The sequence below is a fragment of the Microcaecilia unicolor genome, unplaced genomic scaffold (assembly GCF_901765095.1).
Source record: "Microcaecilia unicolor unplaced genomic scaffold, aMicUni1.1, whole genome shotgun sequence".
Taxonomy (NCBI): Eukaryota; Metazoa; Chordata; class Amphibia; order Gymnophiona; family Siphonopidae; genus Microcaecilia; species Microcaecilia unicolor.
This window is the reverse complement of record NW_021963264.1, coordinates 49408-65360: the sequence shown is the minus strand read 5'-3', so window position 1 is coordinate 65360 and position 15953 is coordinate 49408. Positions and strand designations below refer to the sequence as shown.

The window sequence follows — 15953 nt, the reverse complement described above, 5'->3', positions numbered from 1 at the left end:
CCGATGCAAATTGTCCAGCTAGGATATGCCCTATTTGAAGAACCCACTGGTTGGAGGTTAGAAGGGACCACCTTTCGTGAAAAAACTTCAACCTCCCCCCAACCAGTAAGTTGTCTGACAGACACTGGGAAAGCAGCTATGCCTGTGGCCACATGGAGGATCTGTCCCCAGCACAGCTCTGCCTGCACCTGCTGCTTGGGCTCTACACTAGCACCCTCCTCCCACTGATTGGGTCAAAACTGCCTCTGGGCAAGTCTCCTGCTCTAAAATTATCCTCAGTGATTTCTAGGTTACTGGAGGCCGCACTACCTGAATAGTGCCTGGAAAGTACAGGAAATATAGCTGCCCACCAGTTACAACAGAGTCTCAACAGAGAGGTCTTTTCTCCCTCTACTTCCAAACTGAGACTGACTAATTACTTCACAGTTAGGCGGGAAAAAGAAAACTGTCACTTCTGGTACAGCTTTAAATAAAAAAAAGTCAATCGCCATCTGCTAGCCAACTAGGAGAAACACATAGCAGCAAAACAACCAGGAGAAAAACATGTCATCAGCAAAACAATACAGTTCATAGGCTCAGAAATCCACAGTTTCACCACACAGCAATTTTATCAACTCTGGGTAATTTGCTTTGAAAGGGTCATCAATGTTCTTAGTCAAATTAATCCCCAAGTAGCGGATACTCTTAGTTACCCAGCGGAAAGAAAAAGAGGTCTACTAGGCAGCTGAACACTTCTTAGATAATCCAAGTAAACCGCCCTCTGATTTAGTTATATTTACTCCAAAGCCTGAGACTGCCGAATAGGCAGAATTTTCCTTCAACAAATTGGATAGGGGGTTAAAGGGTTAGTAAGAGATGATAATATATCATCAGCAAATAAAGCAAGTTTATATTCACTATCCCCCACCCTCACACCCCTGATGTCTGAATTAGCTCACACCACGGCAGCAAAGGGCTCCATAACCTTCACAAATAACATGGGTGATAGGGGGCACCCTTGACGGATACCCCTAGTTAGAGCAAACAGGCCTGAGTTACCCTCGTTAATAAGGATACAAGTTTTTGACAAGGCATAAAAGGCCTGAAACCATCCCCTGAACACTGATCCCAACCCAACATATTAGCACCTGCAATATATAATTACCCTCCATGTGCTTAGAGCAACTGCCACAATGCCTGCTGCTGGATAATAGATCCAGTGCTCGATCTATTATCTTAATTTCATTCTACTATATGGACTAAATGCTGAAACTAAATGGACAATGCTAGTTTGACCGACAGGGGTGGGACTTAACTTTCCCTGATGTAGCTCGCAAATTGATTGGCTCTCAATGGTCACGTGTGTATTTAAGGACTTTCCCACTGGACTAAGCAGCACTACTACTTCCTGAGTGCCTTCAAACATAAAATTCAGAGTTGTAAAGGAGACCCACACAAATTTTAAAAAATTAGGGGGAGGGAAGGACGGTTTTCTTTCTGTTTAGGTTCTGGTGTTATTGTAAGCAGTGTACTGAAGAGTTACGGTACACATTGTGCACGTCTGTTTCAACCTATGATATTGTTACGTAGTTTAAGTAAATAAAAAATATTAAAATAAAAAAAAAAAATAAAAAAGTATGTGCACTACTCACTTGAATAGAAATACGTGACAGAAAGCACAGAACATGACAAAAAGAGGCTTAGAAGCAACAGATTAGGGGTAAAGAAACTTCCAGCTGTAACTTACCCTCTGTTGGTTAAATAGCGAGCCGCTGGACTGTTTCTAGCTATATTCCCAGCAGGAGAGATGTGGTCAGTAGTTACAGAGTCTCCCAAATTTAATAAGATGTACGCATCAACTATAGAGTTTGGGGGCTGAAGCTCCATAGTCTTAAAAAAAAAAAGGAAGAATATTTTGAGAGAAATATTATTTATTTTTTCTAATTTCACCACACTTGCTCTAGGCTCATTAGAGACAGTGTATAGCACAGCCAGGCCTATTGGCATATTCTGGGTCCAGGCTTCTGCTTCCTGACTAATCTCTTCTATTTACCCTTTCTTTCTAGCATACAGGGATGTCAGCAAAGTTCACACCTGTTTATATCAAGCTGTTTGCCTGGTGAAATTTCACTGACAGATTCACCCTGGATGAAAAACAAATGTCTATCACCAAACAGTCATTCATTTATTACTATAAAAGCTTGACATACTGCTATTAATACTAATAGTACAACATGGCAGAATACAATCATAATAATAATGATGATAATAGAAAGAAACAAAAAGAAGAAAATGAAGTCTGACTGGTTACGATGGAATTCTGACACTACCTTAGGAAGGAACTTGGGATGAGTTCACAGATCTACTTTATTGTGATGAAATTTTATGTAAGGTTGATCAGCTACTAGAGCTTGGAGCTCACCAAAAATAGGACCTTCTGGGTCAGGTACTTCTGATGACAGGTGGCAGTGGGTCAAAAGAAGCTTTTCTCAGCTGGGTGAGGACAATGTTGAGATCCCATGACACAGGGGAGGGGGGGGGGGTGTTTGATGGAAGATTTGAGTAATAGTAAGCCTTCCCCTCACACCAGACAGCAAACTTCCTTGATTTGAAACCACATGACCTAGTGAAATATATTCTGGAAGCAGGCAAAACTTTGGAGACACCCTTAGGCAGATATAAATACAAAATAATCTTATAGTCTGCATACACCGCAATTTTCAATGTGGATGACAATATACAAGAGGACCAATCAATCATCATGAATTAACATAAAAGGATGTAAGGAACTGATTTCTAGAGGTACTCGAGATCAGTAGGGTCATAAATGGATTTTCCAACAGACATTCATATACTATGAAGGTCACAAGATGTATTTATTGAATGAGTAGCTAAGACCCAACAAAGGACCATGTTTTGGCATATGTCTGCCTCAGGGATCTAAAATTGGACACATACAAACAATTAATTAATTAAAATAATGACAAAAGTAGATGTGTATACATACAAACTATATACCATAAAAAGTAAAAATCATATTATATAAAATACAAATATGAAAATGTGGTAAGACATGTTCTTAAATTAATGTTTAACAAACAAAATCAAGCAAGTGGTCAATGATATTGAAAAGATAATCAACAGACAAAAAATCGATAAATGAACAAAATGAAACAACTGATTATTGATATTAAGCAAGTCAATATTCAAGGTGTGAATGTCAATTAGTGAAAAACAAATCAAAATCATCAAATATGTATACTCAGGAAGAAAAATAAATTGGTTACAAATCTACTGACCTGCTAAAGTGTAAAAATGACAACTGATTCTTCTATAGTTGCAAAAAGAAAGATCTAACATTGCTTTACAAAAGCAAGACAGACAATAAAAGGTCAGAAGGCATGCTTATCTGTGCTAGTGCATATGTAAATATCACCCAAATTGCAATGATATCCGTTACTATTGCTCAGAAGTATAATGTGGGAAACTTTACAATTTCTAGGTAACAATGAAGATAGAAAAGCAATGCAATAGTAATATATCCTCACCTTAAACAACTTGTTTATATATGAAAAATAAATCAATAGTGGAAAATATATGAAATGGAACAAAAAGGAAACTTAAAAGTGTCAAAAAACCAACTGGGACACTAAGGGAGAGAGAGAAGGCACTGGGCCCATGTGAACACTTACAAGAATAAAAATATTTTTTAAGAGAAGGACCATGATTGCCACAATGAAAAGAGCCCAGGAGCTGAGAGGATATTAGCAAGAAGTAAACTCTGTGCTCTGCAAAAAGACGATAACTGCTTGGTCCTGTGCAATGATGGCGGATGACAACATGCATATGGTGGTCTGCTTCCAAAAGCTTCTAGAAACAAAACCTGGGGAGTATCTCCACACTGGGGCTCTATCAGTGACATCACTAGTCAGAATACCGCATCCTTACCTACTGGAAGTTTATATAATCCCCCAAGAGGTTTATTCTACTAATAAGTCACTGCTGGTGGGAAAGGCCCTGGGTATGGACGGGTTTTCAGCTGGGTTCCATAAAATCTTTATGCCTCCGCTGATCCCTGTGCTTACCAAGGTGTTTAATGGGGCAGGGCCGTGCCTAGGGTCTCTGGTGCCCCCCTGCAGACTATCAGTTGGCGTGCGCGCCCTCCCCCCTCGGACCTGCCTGACTCCAAGGCATGTGAAGAGCTGGGCGGTGCCAAAGAGCCGAGCGCTGCTTCCCCAAGCTGCCGTCTGGGACGCGATGGAGGAAATGGCTGGGTTTGGCCTGAGCCTCCTCCACTCCATCCCCGATTCCCTGGCGCTTTAAATTTACCTCTCACCGCCTCCGATGTCTGCGCAGTGTAAGTGAAAGCGCTGCCTGTCTGACGTCTCTCCACCAGCCTTCCCTTTGCTCGTCCGTTCCCTCTGTGTCTCGCCTTCTTCTGACGTCATTTCCTTGAGGGCAGGACACAGAGGGAACAAACGAGCGAAGGGAAGGCTGGTGGAGAGACGTCAGACAGGCAGCGCTTTCACTGACGCTGCGCAGACGTTGGAGCCGGAGCTAGGTAAATTTAAAGCGCTGGGGAATCGGGGATGGAGCGGAGGAGTAAGGTTTTTTTAAAATACAGGTCGACGGCGCAGCGCCCTTGAAGGCAGGCGCCCCCCTGCGGCGCTTACCGCGCTTACTGTGTTGGCACGGCCCTGTAATGGGGTGAACAGAAAGGAGGAGCTTCCAAATTCGATGAAGCTGGCAGGGATTTCTATGTTATGTAAATCAGGGAGGGATAGTGCCCTTTGTGGTTCCTATCACCCCATCTTTTTGTTAAATTTCTATGTAAAGATTCTGGCTAAATTATTAGCAAGTAGGTTAGCTCCCTTGTTGCCTGGAGTTTTAAATGTCTACATACCGTAAAATTTGTTCTCAATTTGCTGGAATATCGTGCTCTGCTGTAAGAGCTTCTTTGGCTGTACTCTGCACAAGCTCTGCCCAGGGCAGACACAAAACATGTGCCTGTAAAAATTTCAGGAGCTGCTGCCCAGGGTTGCTCTTCTCCTGCTTCCAAATTCAAAAGGACTTCCTGTGCAGTTCAAATTCCTCTCTCCTCCTCCCTTGCTCCTCCCCTTCTTTCCTGCCCCCTCCCCTTGCTACCCCTTGTTTCCCTCCCACTACTACCTCTGCTCTCTAGCTAGGCCCTCCCTGTACCCTCCCCCACACTTCTGTCTTCGCTGGCCTTCAGCCCGGTTGTGGTCGGCCCCCCTTTAATGGGTGTGCCTGGTTCTCAACTCGGGCATTCGGCACACACTCAGACGTATCAACCCCCGCCCCCTTCAATACCACACTACAAGCCGTATCTTCGATAGAATTGGATTTATTTTGGCCGCAGCCAGGAACATCAAAATTGTTACAACTTAAACAAATTACATTACATCTTCTACTAATCATTATGCCAGCATGCATTTCTACCCGGGTACACAGCTTCTACACGTAGTTGCATATTCTGGGCCACAGGCCAAGCCGTACCAAGCCCCTGTGGCCCCCTGTGCTGTTTTCCAAGCACCCGACGTCACTTGGTGCCTCCCGTTGAAGGAGGCACCTACCACATTTACAAAATGACGTTCTAGGCCTCCCGGCCGCCCAAGCCAGGAGACAAGCTGTATACACGTTGTTTCCTGTTGAAGGAGGCACCTACCACATTTACAAAATGACGTTCTAGGCCTCCCGGCCGCCCAAGCCAGGAGACAAGCTGTATACACGTTGTTTCCTTATAACAAGGCTGCTCACATGCAAGCCTACCATTTGCATCAACTTGATAATTTTCCACACAACTCTTTCTGCAGCAGTAGTTACCCCAAACTTGTAACTGTTATGTGTCAAGCTGCTGTGTACCCATTGCTGGCTGTGCGTAAACATTGTAGTCTAACGCCACAGGCCACGGCAACGACACCTCGTTTGCCGTGGTCCCCCACCCCTCCTAGCTGCGGTCATGCCTTAACGCTATAGCTTGTATCTATTCGCAAGTCATGTGGGATCGTATGACTTTTAATGCACACATGAATGCCTGAAGCATCCCTCCCTTACCTATACCCTGTTTTGGCTACTCTATCGCCCTGGCTCCTCTATCGCCCTGACAACCCAGGCTCTCACTGTTCGGTCTCACTGCTGCCCTTCTATGCGCCCACCGCCTTTCCCTGTGCCTAATGTACATACAAGTGATGAGTGACCGCATATCCAAATCCGCTGCAGCTCATTCTGGATATGGATACCTGTAATAGAATATAATGGGAAGCGACATGTTAGCACAGTGCAAGCAACCATTATCACTTTGCTGTGGATGCCTTAATGGGTCCAATGTACCGCTTGTATACACTAGATGGGTCTGATGTAGCGCTTGTATACATTAGGTCGCCATCGGCCCAGTCTTTTGATGGCCTCTATGGACACTCCTAGCGCTGCCACTGCCGTAGCTGCCCTAATCCTAAATGAGTGGGTACTGTACATAGTGTATGAATCAGCAGGCTGGTCTTTGGTCTTTGTTTTAAGTCGGCTTGAAGGTTCAGGACAGGGCATGTTCGTTCCGATCCATTTTGATTAGCGAATAAGTAGGTCAGTTGCTGCGGCTGTAATGGCCGCGTCACGTATTAAGAGGGACATGCCATGGTGGGCATGCTTGTACGTAGCCACCAACTCACTGACTCGCAGAGCACCATGCAAAGCTAATGAGAATGCACATTTGACTTGACGGCCCTCAAACTCAGTGTCACTTATCTCCTCTAATGATGCAAAGAGACAGCCCATTTCCCTGCCGGTACTGGGTTTTCTTTTACCTGGGTAGGGTACCCCCGGCCTGCCCCATCCTTTCATCAGTCTCGTGACAACAAATGACCTAGATGGATTTTGAACAGCCACCGCTTTGGCGAGAAAACTGATGGCTGCGAACATGATTGAGACCTGGTTTCTGCTAATTCCCTTCATACATGCCGGGGGCCGGGAATATATCAGTACCACCCTTCTCTTCTAAGTGTTGACTATATGTGCGGTTGTGTATCTTGTCCTCGAGGTATCTGTTAACTATCGCAGCATCGGGTCCCATTTCCGGGTCTGCGCTCTAAAAACGAGAAAGAGCATCCACTATAATCATTCTCCCTGCCTGGTATATGTTTAGCTGTAATCACTGCGGAACTATCTGTCTGCGCACATAACTTGTGGGAAGTGCATGGCGGACAACTACTGCCATATTGTCTGAGGGAATTACAATTGACTTGTGAGATATGCCAGGTCCCCCCAGGAAACATGATATCCTACGTGGTCCCTGCTGAAACCCGAGCTTGCTGCGCACCACGCTCCCTGGAAGTAAATCTGCCGCATCTGTAAATAAAATGCAGGGCTTCCGTGAGAGTGGGTGAATCGTGCCAAAATGAAATCCCATGGGCCAAGAACCTGCTAAATCTCGCTTGATGTCCTGTGTACGTCTGAGATGAAAATGCGCTTTGTTTGTTCCCGATGTTGCTAAAGCTATTGGGAATCACCCTTATTGCGAAGCCTACTGGACCCAGGAGTTCCTGTACCTGCTTCAGCCTTGCTTTTTTACAGTGCCACCTCGTATTCGCCGCTCTGGCAAGCTTATCAATTTTGTCAGCCGGCAGTCTGGAACATCTAGTTCCAATTCAATACCTATAACGTAAGGATTCGCCGTGGGCCTACTGTTTTTTCAACGGCTAATGGGATGTCCAATTTCTGTGCCAAGTGGATAAAGACCTATAACACATCCGTCCACTCTTGTGATTCCCGGCCTTTGAACAGGAAGTCCTTCAGATGAGGACCAGAGACCTAGCGGGGGCTAGTTGCTCCACTACCCCATGCACAAACATGCTAAGCTCTTTGAAGTATGCGCACTAAATGTGGCCACACATGGGGACACATTTATCGCAATAAAACCTCTCCTGGAACCTGACACCTAACAAGGGAAAGGGCTGTGGGTGTAAAGGCAAGGTGCGAAAAGCCGAATCTCCGTCCACCTTAGCCCAATGTGCCTAGTTGCCTTGCCGCCAAATTATTTGAATGGCATTGTCTACAGATGCATATTGTACTGTACAGCTGCTATGGTCAATGTAGTCATTTACTGATGTTCCTATGTGGCGGGACAAATTACGACTGGGCCTACCTTTCCCCAGCTCCTTCCTTGGTATTATGCCTAGCGGGGACACTGTTGTTGCCTTGAAGGGCGGGTCCTCAAACAGCCCCGCTATGCAGCCTAGCAATAGTTCTTTGGTAATCTTGCCTGCAGCTATCTGTCGATGCATGTGAATCGAGGATACATTGTTGGGGGAGAGTTGTCACTGTGGTGTTGTCCTCTAATATGGAATCATGCAACCTGATTGGAAACCTGTGGTGATGCACCCGTTCTGTCAGGGTAACGGGCTAACCTTGAAGCTTGATGGCTTCCGGACCCTGTCCTGAGTTAATAGGTTGCTTTCTCCTGTCTCATAAGCTTGATGGGGGGAGCGCTAGCTCCCTCAGTACCCTGTCCCGTGTTACTAGATTGCTGTTCCCTGTCTCTGGGGAGCCTGCCTTGCCCTGCAGCATGCCTGCCCGCGCGGGCGTGTCGGGTGCTAGGTGCAATGTCCGCTGCCTCCGTCCTGCCTTTGTCCTGACGGCATTGCCTGACAGGACTACCACTGGTGCTGACCCGATATGAATGGATTGTCTGCACTGCTTTCTTGTAAATTTAATATCTTAGTTAAGCCATGCCTGTCCCCTAAATATCTCATGCGCTTTTAAAATTGTATTCCATATCCCACACCAAGTCCGGGCCCCTTTCCGTTTCCTTCACTATAGTGAGTGTCCTGAGTATGTGAACAGCTGAGTGTCCTAAGTATGTGAACAGCCTACGACCAGTCCATGAAGGACCCGAATATCTTGGGGTCTTATCTGTTACGCTATCTCTGCCTACGGTACCCTCCTCATGCAACTCCCACACAAGGAGGGAGAAGATATCAATCCACCTGTATTGTGAGAACGGTACCTAATGCATGGCTCCTGTGATTAAGTACTCCCACATCCTGACTGGTCCCCTGTGCACCGACCGGTGCCACAACCGCATTCTGTCCTGCCATATTGGGCTCCGTTACCCGTTCTTATCATCCCGTACTGCATATCTAGTTATGTCATGCGTCTGCGCTGGAAGGAGTGTGGTGCTGTCATTAGACTTACCCCTTGCCAGTACTGGCGGTAGCCCCGCAACTATGGAGGTGGAGTCTGCGGTGCTGCTACCTCCCTTGCAGGCCCCCGCACCGTCTGTGCTTGTGGTGTAGGTCCACTGTGACGTCTAAGGTCTGGGGCCGCAGCACTCCGCGTCTTAGCTGGCGGAGTTTTGGTGGGCCGCTTGGCTGGCCTTGCTGGTGCATAGGTCTCCTTCGCACACTACAATGACATTACTGCAATGGAGAGACTAAAAGAATAGACAATTTAAAGCAAAATGACCTCATAATAACTGATTGTGGTGACGCCGGCTTCCCCAATCGCTGCGTGCATCCTATGGTGCCTGTGTAAACTGTACCCTCCTTGCTCACAGCTATATATCCGACTGCGTGCTGTCTGCGCAGTGCACCCTTCCTTAAATGGCCGGCCTAAAGCCCCACAGGCGATGGCTGTTACATTCAAATTTGGCCTGGTAGTCAAAACGGCTGCCGTATGCAAAATGGGTCGCTAAAATTAAAATGGCCGGGCCCCTGTAAATCTGTCAGATAAATCAGTAAGACCGGTGGTCCTTCTATCAAAATGGCCACCATTTTCAAATTAGCTGCTTTAGTCCACGTGGCCGCTCTAGTCAAAATGGCCGCTAAGTGCACATGGCCCTCTAGGACTAACACTGTTGTACCAACCCTTCCCCCCGTGGACCTGGTCCTAACGGCAGCTGAGAGTAGCATACTGTAACCGATATGTTTGTCTGATGCCCCTAAGTACTGTGTCCCGCTATGCTGGCACCAAACGGTATGATATCAATTGCTCCAGCCTATGCCGTGTGTCAAAGACACATGCGTGCGGCATCCAAGGTGGCTGCTGGGGTTAAATTTGTATTTGGAATGTCCATTCTAGTGAATTTTTGTGCCATAAAACTGGCTGCCTTTTCCAAATTTTACTGCTAGTCGGAATGGGTGGTGTATTGAAAGTGGCCACCGTTTTTACAATCGGCACTCATGCAAATGGCCACCCTATCGAAATTCACCGCTGCCGTACGTGCCTCTGTAGGTTAATGGCCGACTGTATGGGTGGGCAATTACAACGTGTAGTGAAGCGCATGTCCCGCCAATTTGGGACTCCCCCTAAGTGGCCCGCAAGAGAAGACCCTGACTAGCGAGGATCGGAATGTGGACGTTTCTGCAAAAACCCGCATCTCAAATATCGCATGGCAGGCCAATCATACAGACATGGTGCCGGTAAGTAACGTTTAGGATGAAGCGTAGTCGACCGAGTAGAAAACATGGCATGGCCGTAGTGCTGCGTGACATGGGCAGCTTATACAACATGGGCGACTTATAACACACTAAATTTTACCGAATTAGATAACACGGTGTGGCCGACCACAATGGGGCTTGTATAGCTCTGCGTGGCCTGGGCGGCTTATACAGCATGAGCGACTTATACTGCAATCATTTTTGCTGCATTACATCAAAAATCTGGTGTGGCCGGCCATAACGGGGCTTAAGGTCCGTCGCCGTAATGGCATGGACGGCTTATTCCGCATTAATTTATCGAATTTGATAACACGGCGTGGCCAGCCACAACGGGGCTCAAAGGTCCGTTGCCGTATAGTACGTAACTGTCGGCCAAGTATTAGTGGCTGGCCATCACCGCATCTTAACGTGCGGTGTGCCGCTGAGGCAGGAGAAGAGCAAAAATGACGTACCATTAAAGGTGTTTTCGTCTCCCTGAGATCGTTTGCGCCTCGGTTCAGTACTGTGCACAGGGTCTTCCGAGACGTGCCTCAGTGCCATGCTATGCACTGCGGATTGCGAGCACTGCATGGCCGGCCAAAAACGGCAACCGCGCTGTGGCAAACCCATCTGCCATGCGCCATGGGCAGCGTATGTGGGACTCTAGCGTAGTGCGCGTAATGCCGTGAGATAGCAGCTAACCTGAGATGGCCGGCCATCCTGGAAAAGCTAAATGGGGGTCGGCAGGAGAAAGCTAAAATGCCTTGCAGCTGCACAAAGTTTTAAATGTCTACATACCGTAAAATTTGTTCTCAATTTGCTGGAATATCGTGCTCTGCTGTAAGAGCTTCTTTGGCTGTACTCTGCACAAGCTCTGCCCAGGGCAGACACAAAACATGTGCCTGTAAAAATTTCAGGAGCTGCTGCCCAGGGTTGCTCTTCTCCTGCTTCCAAATTCAAAAGGACTTCCTGTGCAGTTCAAATTCCTCTCTCCTCCTCCCTTGCTCCTCCCCTTCTTTCCTGCCCCCTCCCCTTGCTACCCCTTGTTTCCCTCCCACTACTACCTCTGCTCTCTAGCTAGGCCCTCCCTGTACCCTCCCCCACACTTCTGTCTTCGCTGGCCTTCAGCCCGGTTGTGGTCGGCCCCCCTTTAATGGGTGTGCCTGGTTCTTTCATCCCGATCAGACTGGGTTTGTCACTGGGAGACAAGGGGCAAATAATATTAAAAGAGCTTTATACTCAATTTGGGCAGCCTGACAGAAAGGAATTAGGATTATGCTATTGGGCATATACCGAGAAGGCATTCAATAGGGTTAATTAGATTTTTAAGTTGGGTATACTTGGGAAAGTGGGGTTAGGTCCCAGATTTATTCATTGGATTGTTAGCTTGTATACTAATCCTTGGGAGGCAATCAAGATTAATGGGGACTACTCACAATCAATTGTGCTAAAGAGGGGGACCCAGCAGGGGTGTCTCCTCTATCCTTTATTGTTTGCCCTTGTTATGGAGCCACTGGCTCAATGCATTCGGACCGACCCAGAAATTACAGGTCTTAATACTGCAGAAGCAGAGCATAAGATTTCCCCTCTTCACTGATGATGCGTTTCTTACAATATTGCATCCATTGGTCTCTATCCCCAATCTCTTAAAGGAGATAAGGGACTATAGGGCAGTATCAGTATTTAAGATCAATCTACATAGTAACATAGTAACATAGTAGATGACGGCAGAAAAAGACCTGCACGGTCCATCTAGTCTGCCCACGATAAACTCATATGTGTATACCTTACCTTGATTTGTACCTGTCTTTTCCAGGGCACAGACCGTATAAGTTTGTCCAGCAGTATTTCCCGCCTCCCAACCACCAGTCCCACCTCCCATCACCGGCTCTGGCACAGACTCCGTATAAGTCTGCCCTCCCCTATCCTAGCCTCTCAACCACCAACCCCTCTTCCACTTGAAGCACTTAATGTAAATCTCTCTGGTAGGGAGAGACTTTTCCTTTCAAGTGGGTTAAATTTGCCTTGAAATATCTGGGAGTTATGATTCTAGCACAAGTGAAGGATGTGCTAAACCCCTACACGAAATACTGCACTGGCTACCAATCAAGGAAGAATAGCCATCAAAATCTGCACTCTGGTCCACAAAATAATCCATGGTCTGGCCCCAACCTACATGACCGAACTTATCGACTTACCAACTAGAAACATCATCGAATCATCAAGAACGTTTCTAAACCTGCATAACCCAAACTGTAAAGGACTAAAATACAAATCAACATCCAGCTTATTTTTGAAAGAGAAAGACGCCCATATTTTGACCCAAATCGGGAGATGGGCGTCTTTCTCCCGTGTGTGACCAAATCGGTATAATCGAAAGCCAATTTTGGTCGTCTTCAACTGCACTCCGTCGCAGGAATGAACAAAGTTGACGGGGGCTTGTCGGAGGCGTGGCGAAGGTGGGACTGGGGCGTGGTTATCGGCCGAGGAGAGATGGGCGTCTTTAGCTGATAATCGAAACAAGTAGGGCGTTTTAGACGAGAATTTGGTCCGCTTTATTTGGACCCTTTTTTTCAGGTCCAAGTCCCAAAAAAGTGCCCCAACTGACCAGATGACCACTGGAGGGAATCGGGGATCACCTCCCCTGACTCCCCCAGTGGTCACTAACCCCCTCCCACCAAAAAACCCCCACTTTAAAAACTTTTTTTTCCAGCCTCTATGCCAGCCTCAAAAGCCATACCCACCTCCATGACAGCAGAATGTGTTTTATCCTCTGACAGCCTTTCCCTGGTTCTGATGTGGCTCTCGGGTGAGTGTGACACCTTTTCTGTTATACGCACTGCAGAGTCACATCAGCAATGCATTGTGGTGGGTGTAGGGTATTGGGCTCCGTGATTCCATTAGCTTGTGTTAAATGCTCACGATGTTGGTAGTTGGTAGGCTCTACTCCCATGGTGCTTTTCCCCCTGTTTTGTTTCCGGTAGTCCATGAGGTAGTGGCCATTTTTGTAACACAGTTTTAGATCCCTTTCATGTGTTAGCCACGTTACAGAACTTAGTTCTTCCCTTGAATGTTGTTGAAAGAGGGCATTGTACAGCATTCTGCCAGCTCTGACCTACTGCTAATCTTAGTAACAGGAAGACTCTTTGCCACTGGGGCACAACCTCTGATCTGCAGTTAACTGTGAGTAAAGGTGTTTATTCAAATAAAGGACTTTTTCAAAGAGATTAGTCTTCAGGTGTCAACTGCTGTGCCAAGGTTATACAGCAGCAACAAGTCCTAGAGGCCTGCGTGTATGCAGGTCCCTGGAGCACTTTTAGTGGGTACTGCAGTGCACTTAAGGCAGGCGGGACCCAGGCCCATCCCCCCCTATCTGTAACACTTGTGCTGGTAAATGCGAGCCCTCCAAAATCCACTGTACCCACATGTAGGTGCCCCATTCACCCATAAGAGCTATGGTAGTGTTGTACATTTGTGGGTAGTGGGTTTTGGGGGAAGGGGGTTGGGGGCTCAGCACCCGTGGTAAGGGAGCTATGCATGTGGGAGCGTTTTCTGAAGTCCACCGCACTGACCTCTAGGGTGTCCAGTTGGTGTCCTGGCATGTCAGGGGGGCGAGTGTACTACGAATCCTGGCCCCTCCCACGACCAAATGGCTTAGATTAGGACGTTTCTGAGCTGGGCGTTTTTATTTTCCATTATCGCTAAAAAAACCAAATGCCCAGCTCACAAACGACTAAATCCATGGCATTTTGGTCCGTACAAACCGTATTTTCGAAACGAAAGATGGACGCCCATTTTTTTCAAAAATACGGTCTCCCCACTCCTTCACATACCCGTTCTCGGACATAGATGCCCATGGAGATGGGCGTTCGCGTTCGATTATGCCCCTCCATATGAATCCAGCTTTTCCTACATTTGCACCCAGCTCTGGAATGCTTTACCTAGAAACATTAGAACTGTGAACACCCATCTATTATTTTGAAAAGACCTCAAGACTCACCTCTTCCGGAAAGCCAACCCAGCAGACCCGAATTCATGAACAATGCATCACATCTTTCGATCTAAGAAATGAACAATACCCCTTCCACATAATCCTATTACTTCAAACTGTACGACTTTTACCACTGCAGTTATAATTAAGTGTACTTCTACCCTTATCCTACTCTGTATTGCTCACTAAAAGCTGAGGTCCCATCCCTGGAGACTTATCAGCCTCATTGGGATTACTTCTCTCTATATGCTACTATATATTCGTCCCAGAGTTGTATTCTCTTTTCCGGAACCTTATCAGGTTCCTTGCACCTACTATTATTCTATTTTCCATTCTGTATATATTCTCAGAGTTGGTACTCTCCTCTCAGGAACCTGTAAGCCACATTGAGCCTACTGCTATGTGGGAAAAATGTGGGATACAAATGTAATAAATAAAATAAATAAATATGGGGCTAACTATGGGCCGTTAGTGAAAAAAATAGCGTATGGTATAGAGGTCACTTGTCATGGAAGGGCAGAATTGCAGCTGTAAAAATGAACATCCTACTCCAATTTTTATGTTTCAATGTTTTATTAATGACATTCAAATAGAAATCACAATCCACATTCTGAATATGCAAAGATACATTCTGGGTCTAATAAACAAATGATTCAGTGTGTTACTAACAGTCATCAAATTTTTATCATTTTTATCTCCCCCTCCCTCCCCTCCCTCTATATGTTCTACATCTGTAACTAAATTAAACAAATTTATTGAACTTATATTAAAATAATGCAACCATTGATTCATATCAAGTAATCAATCCCCCCTCCCCCCCTTGATTCTCCGCTCATGTCTGATTCCAAACTAATCAATTTTCAGCAGTTACAGTGTGTTAAGGACCAAACTTCTCCCCCTGTGAGTCAAAGAGTCTATATATCTGCCCCACAGTTTAAAAAATGCAAGTTTACGTTTTGGTCCACGTTTAGCTTCTCTTGCTTCCCACATCATCAACTGATGCACCATGTTTCTCCAATGCCAAAACTCAGGTCCCATATCAGATGTCCAATACTGCAAGATACATTTCTTTGCCAGCAAGGTAAGTTTACGAAATAGGTGTGTCCCATGAAGTGTCCCCGTCCCAACCGATCCCGGCAGATTCAACAATAACTGTTGAGGTGATCCCACTATCCTATATCCAAATAATGTGGTCAGGTAGTTAGCAACTCTCCCCCAGAATGCTTTAATTTTCCTACAACCCCAGAAACCATGATAAAAGGTGTTTTCCGCATTCCCACAGCGCCTACACATCGATGTCTGTGTTCCTCCAAACTTTGCTAATTGTACTTGAGACATATAGGCGCGATGTATGAAACGAAAGGCACATTCCCTGTATTGTGCACTACCAATCACTTTTGGTATTCCTTTCAATTGCTTATTAATATCCCATGTCGTTAAACTAATGCCTAAATCTTTTTCCCAGCGTTCTTTCAATTGTGTCAGGTTCCTGGGGCCTGCATTCTCCCACAACGCCTTATGTAATCCAGTAATGGAGGGACCTTCCATAGATA

The 15953-nt window shown here is 46.1% G+C and overlaps 1 protein-coding gene across 1 annotated transcript in view; it reads right to left on the bottom strand.

The window, feature by feature from the left end:
• LOC115459123 (cytoplasmic aconitate hydratase-like) overlaps positions 1-15953 on the bottom strand; it is a gene marked incomplete at its 5' end in the record, with an annotated part of 87054 nt that overhangs the window by 32138 nt on the left and 38963 nt on the right. The window contains one exon of the mRNA XM_030188993.1: positions 1727-1869. Coding sequence (XP_030044853.1) covers positions 1727-1869 — 143 coding nt within the window. The remainder of the gene's footprint in view (positions 1-1726; positions 1870-15953) is intronic.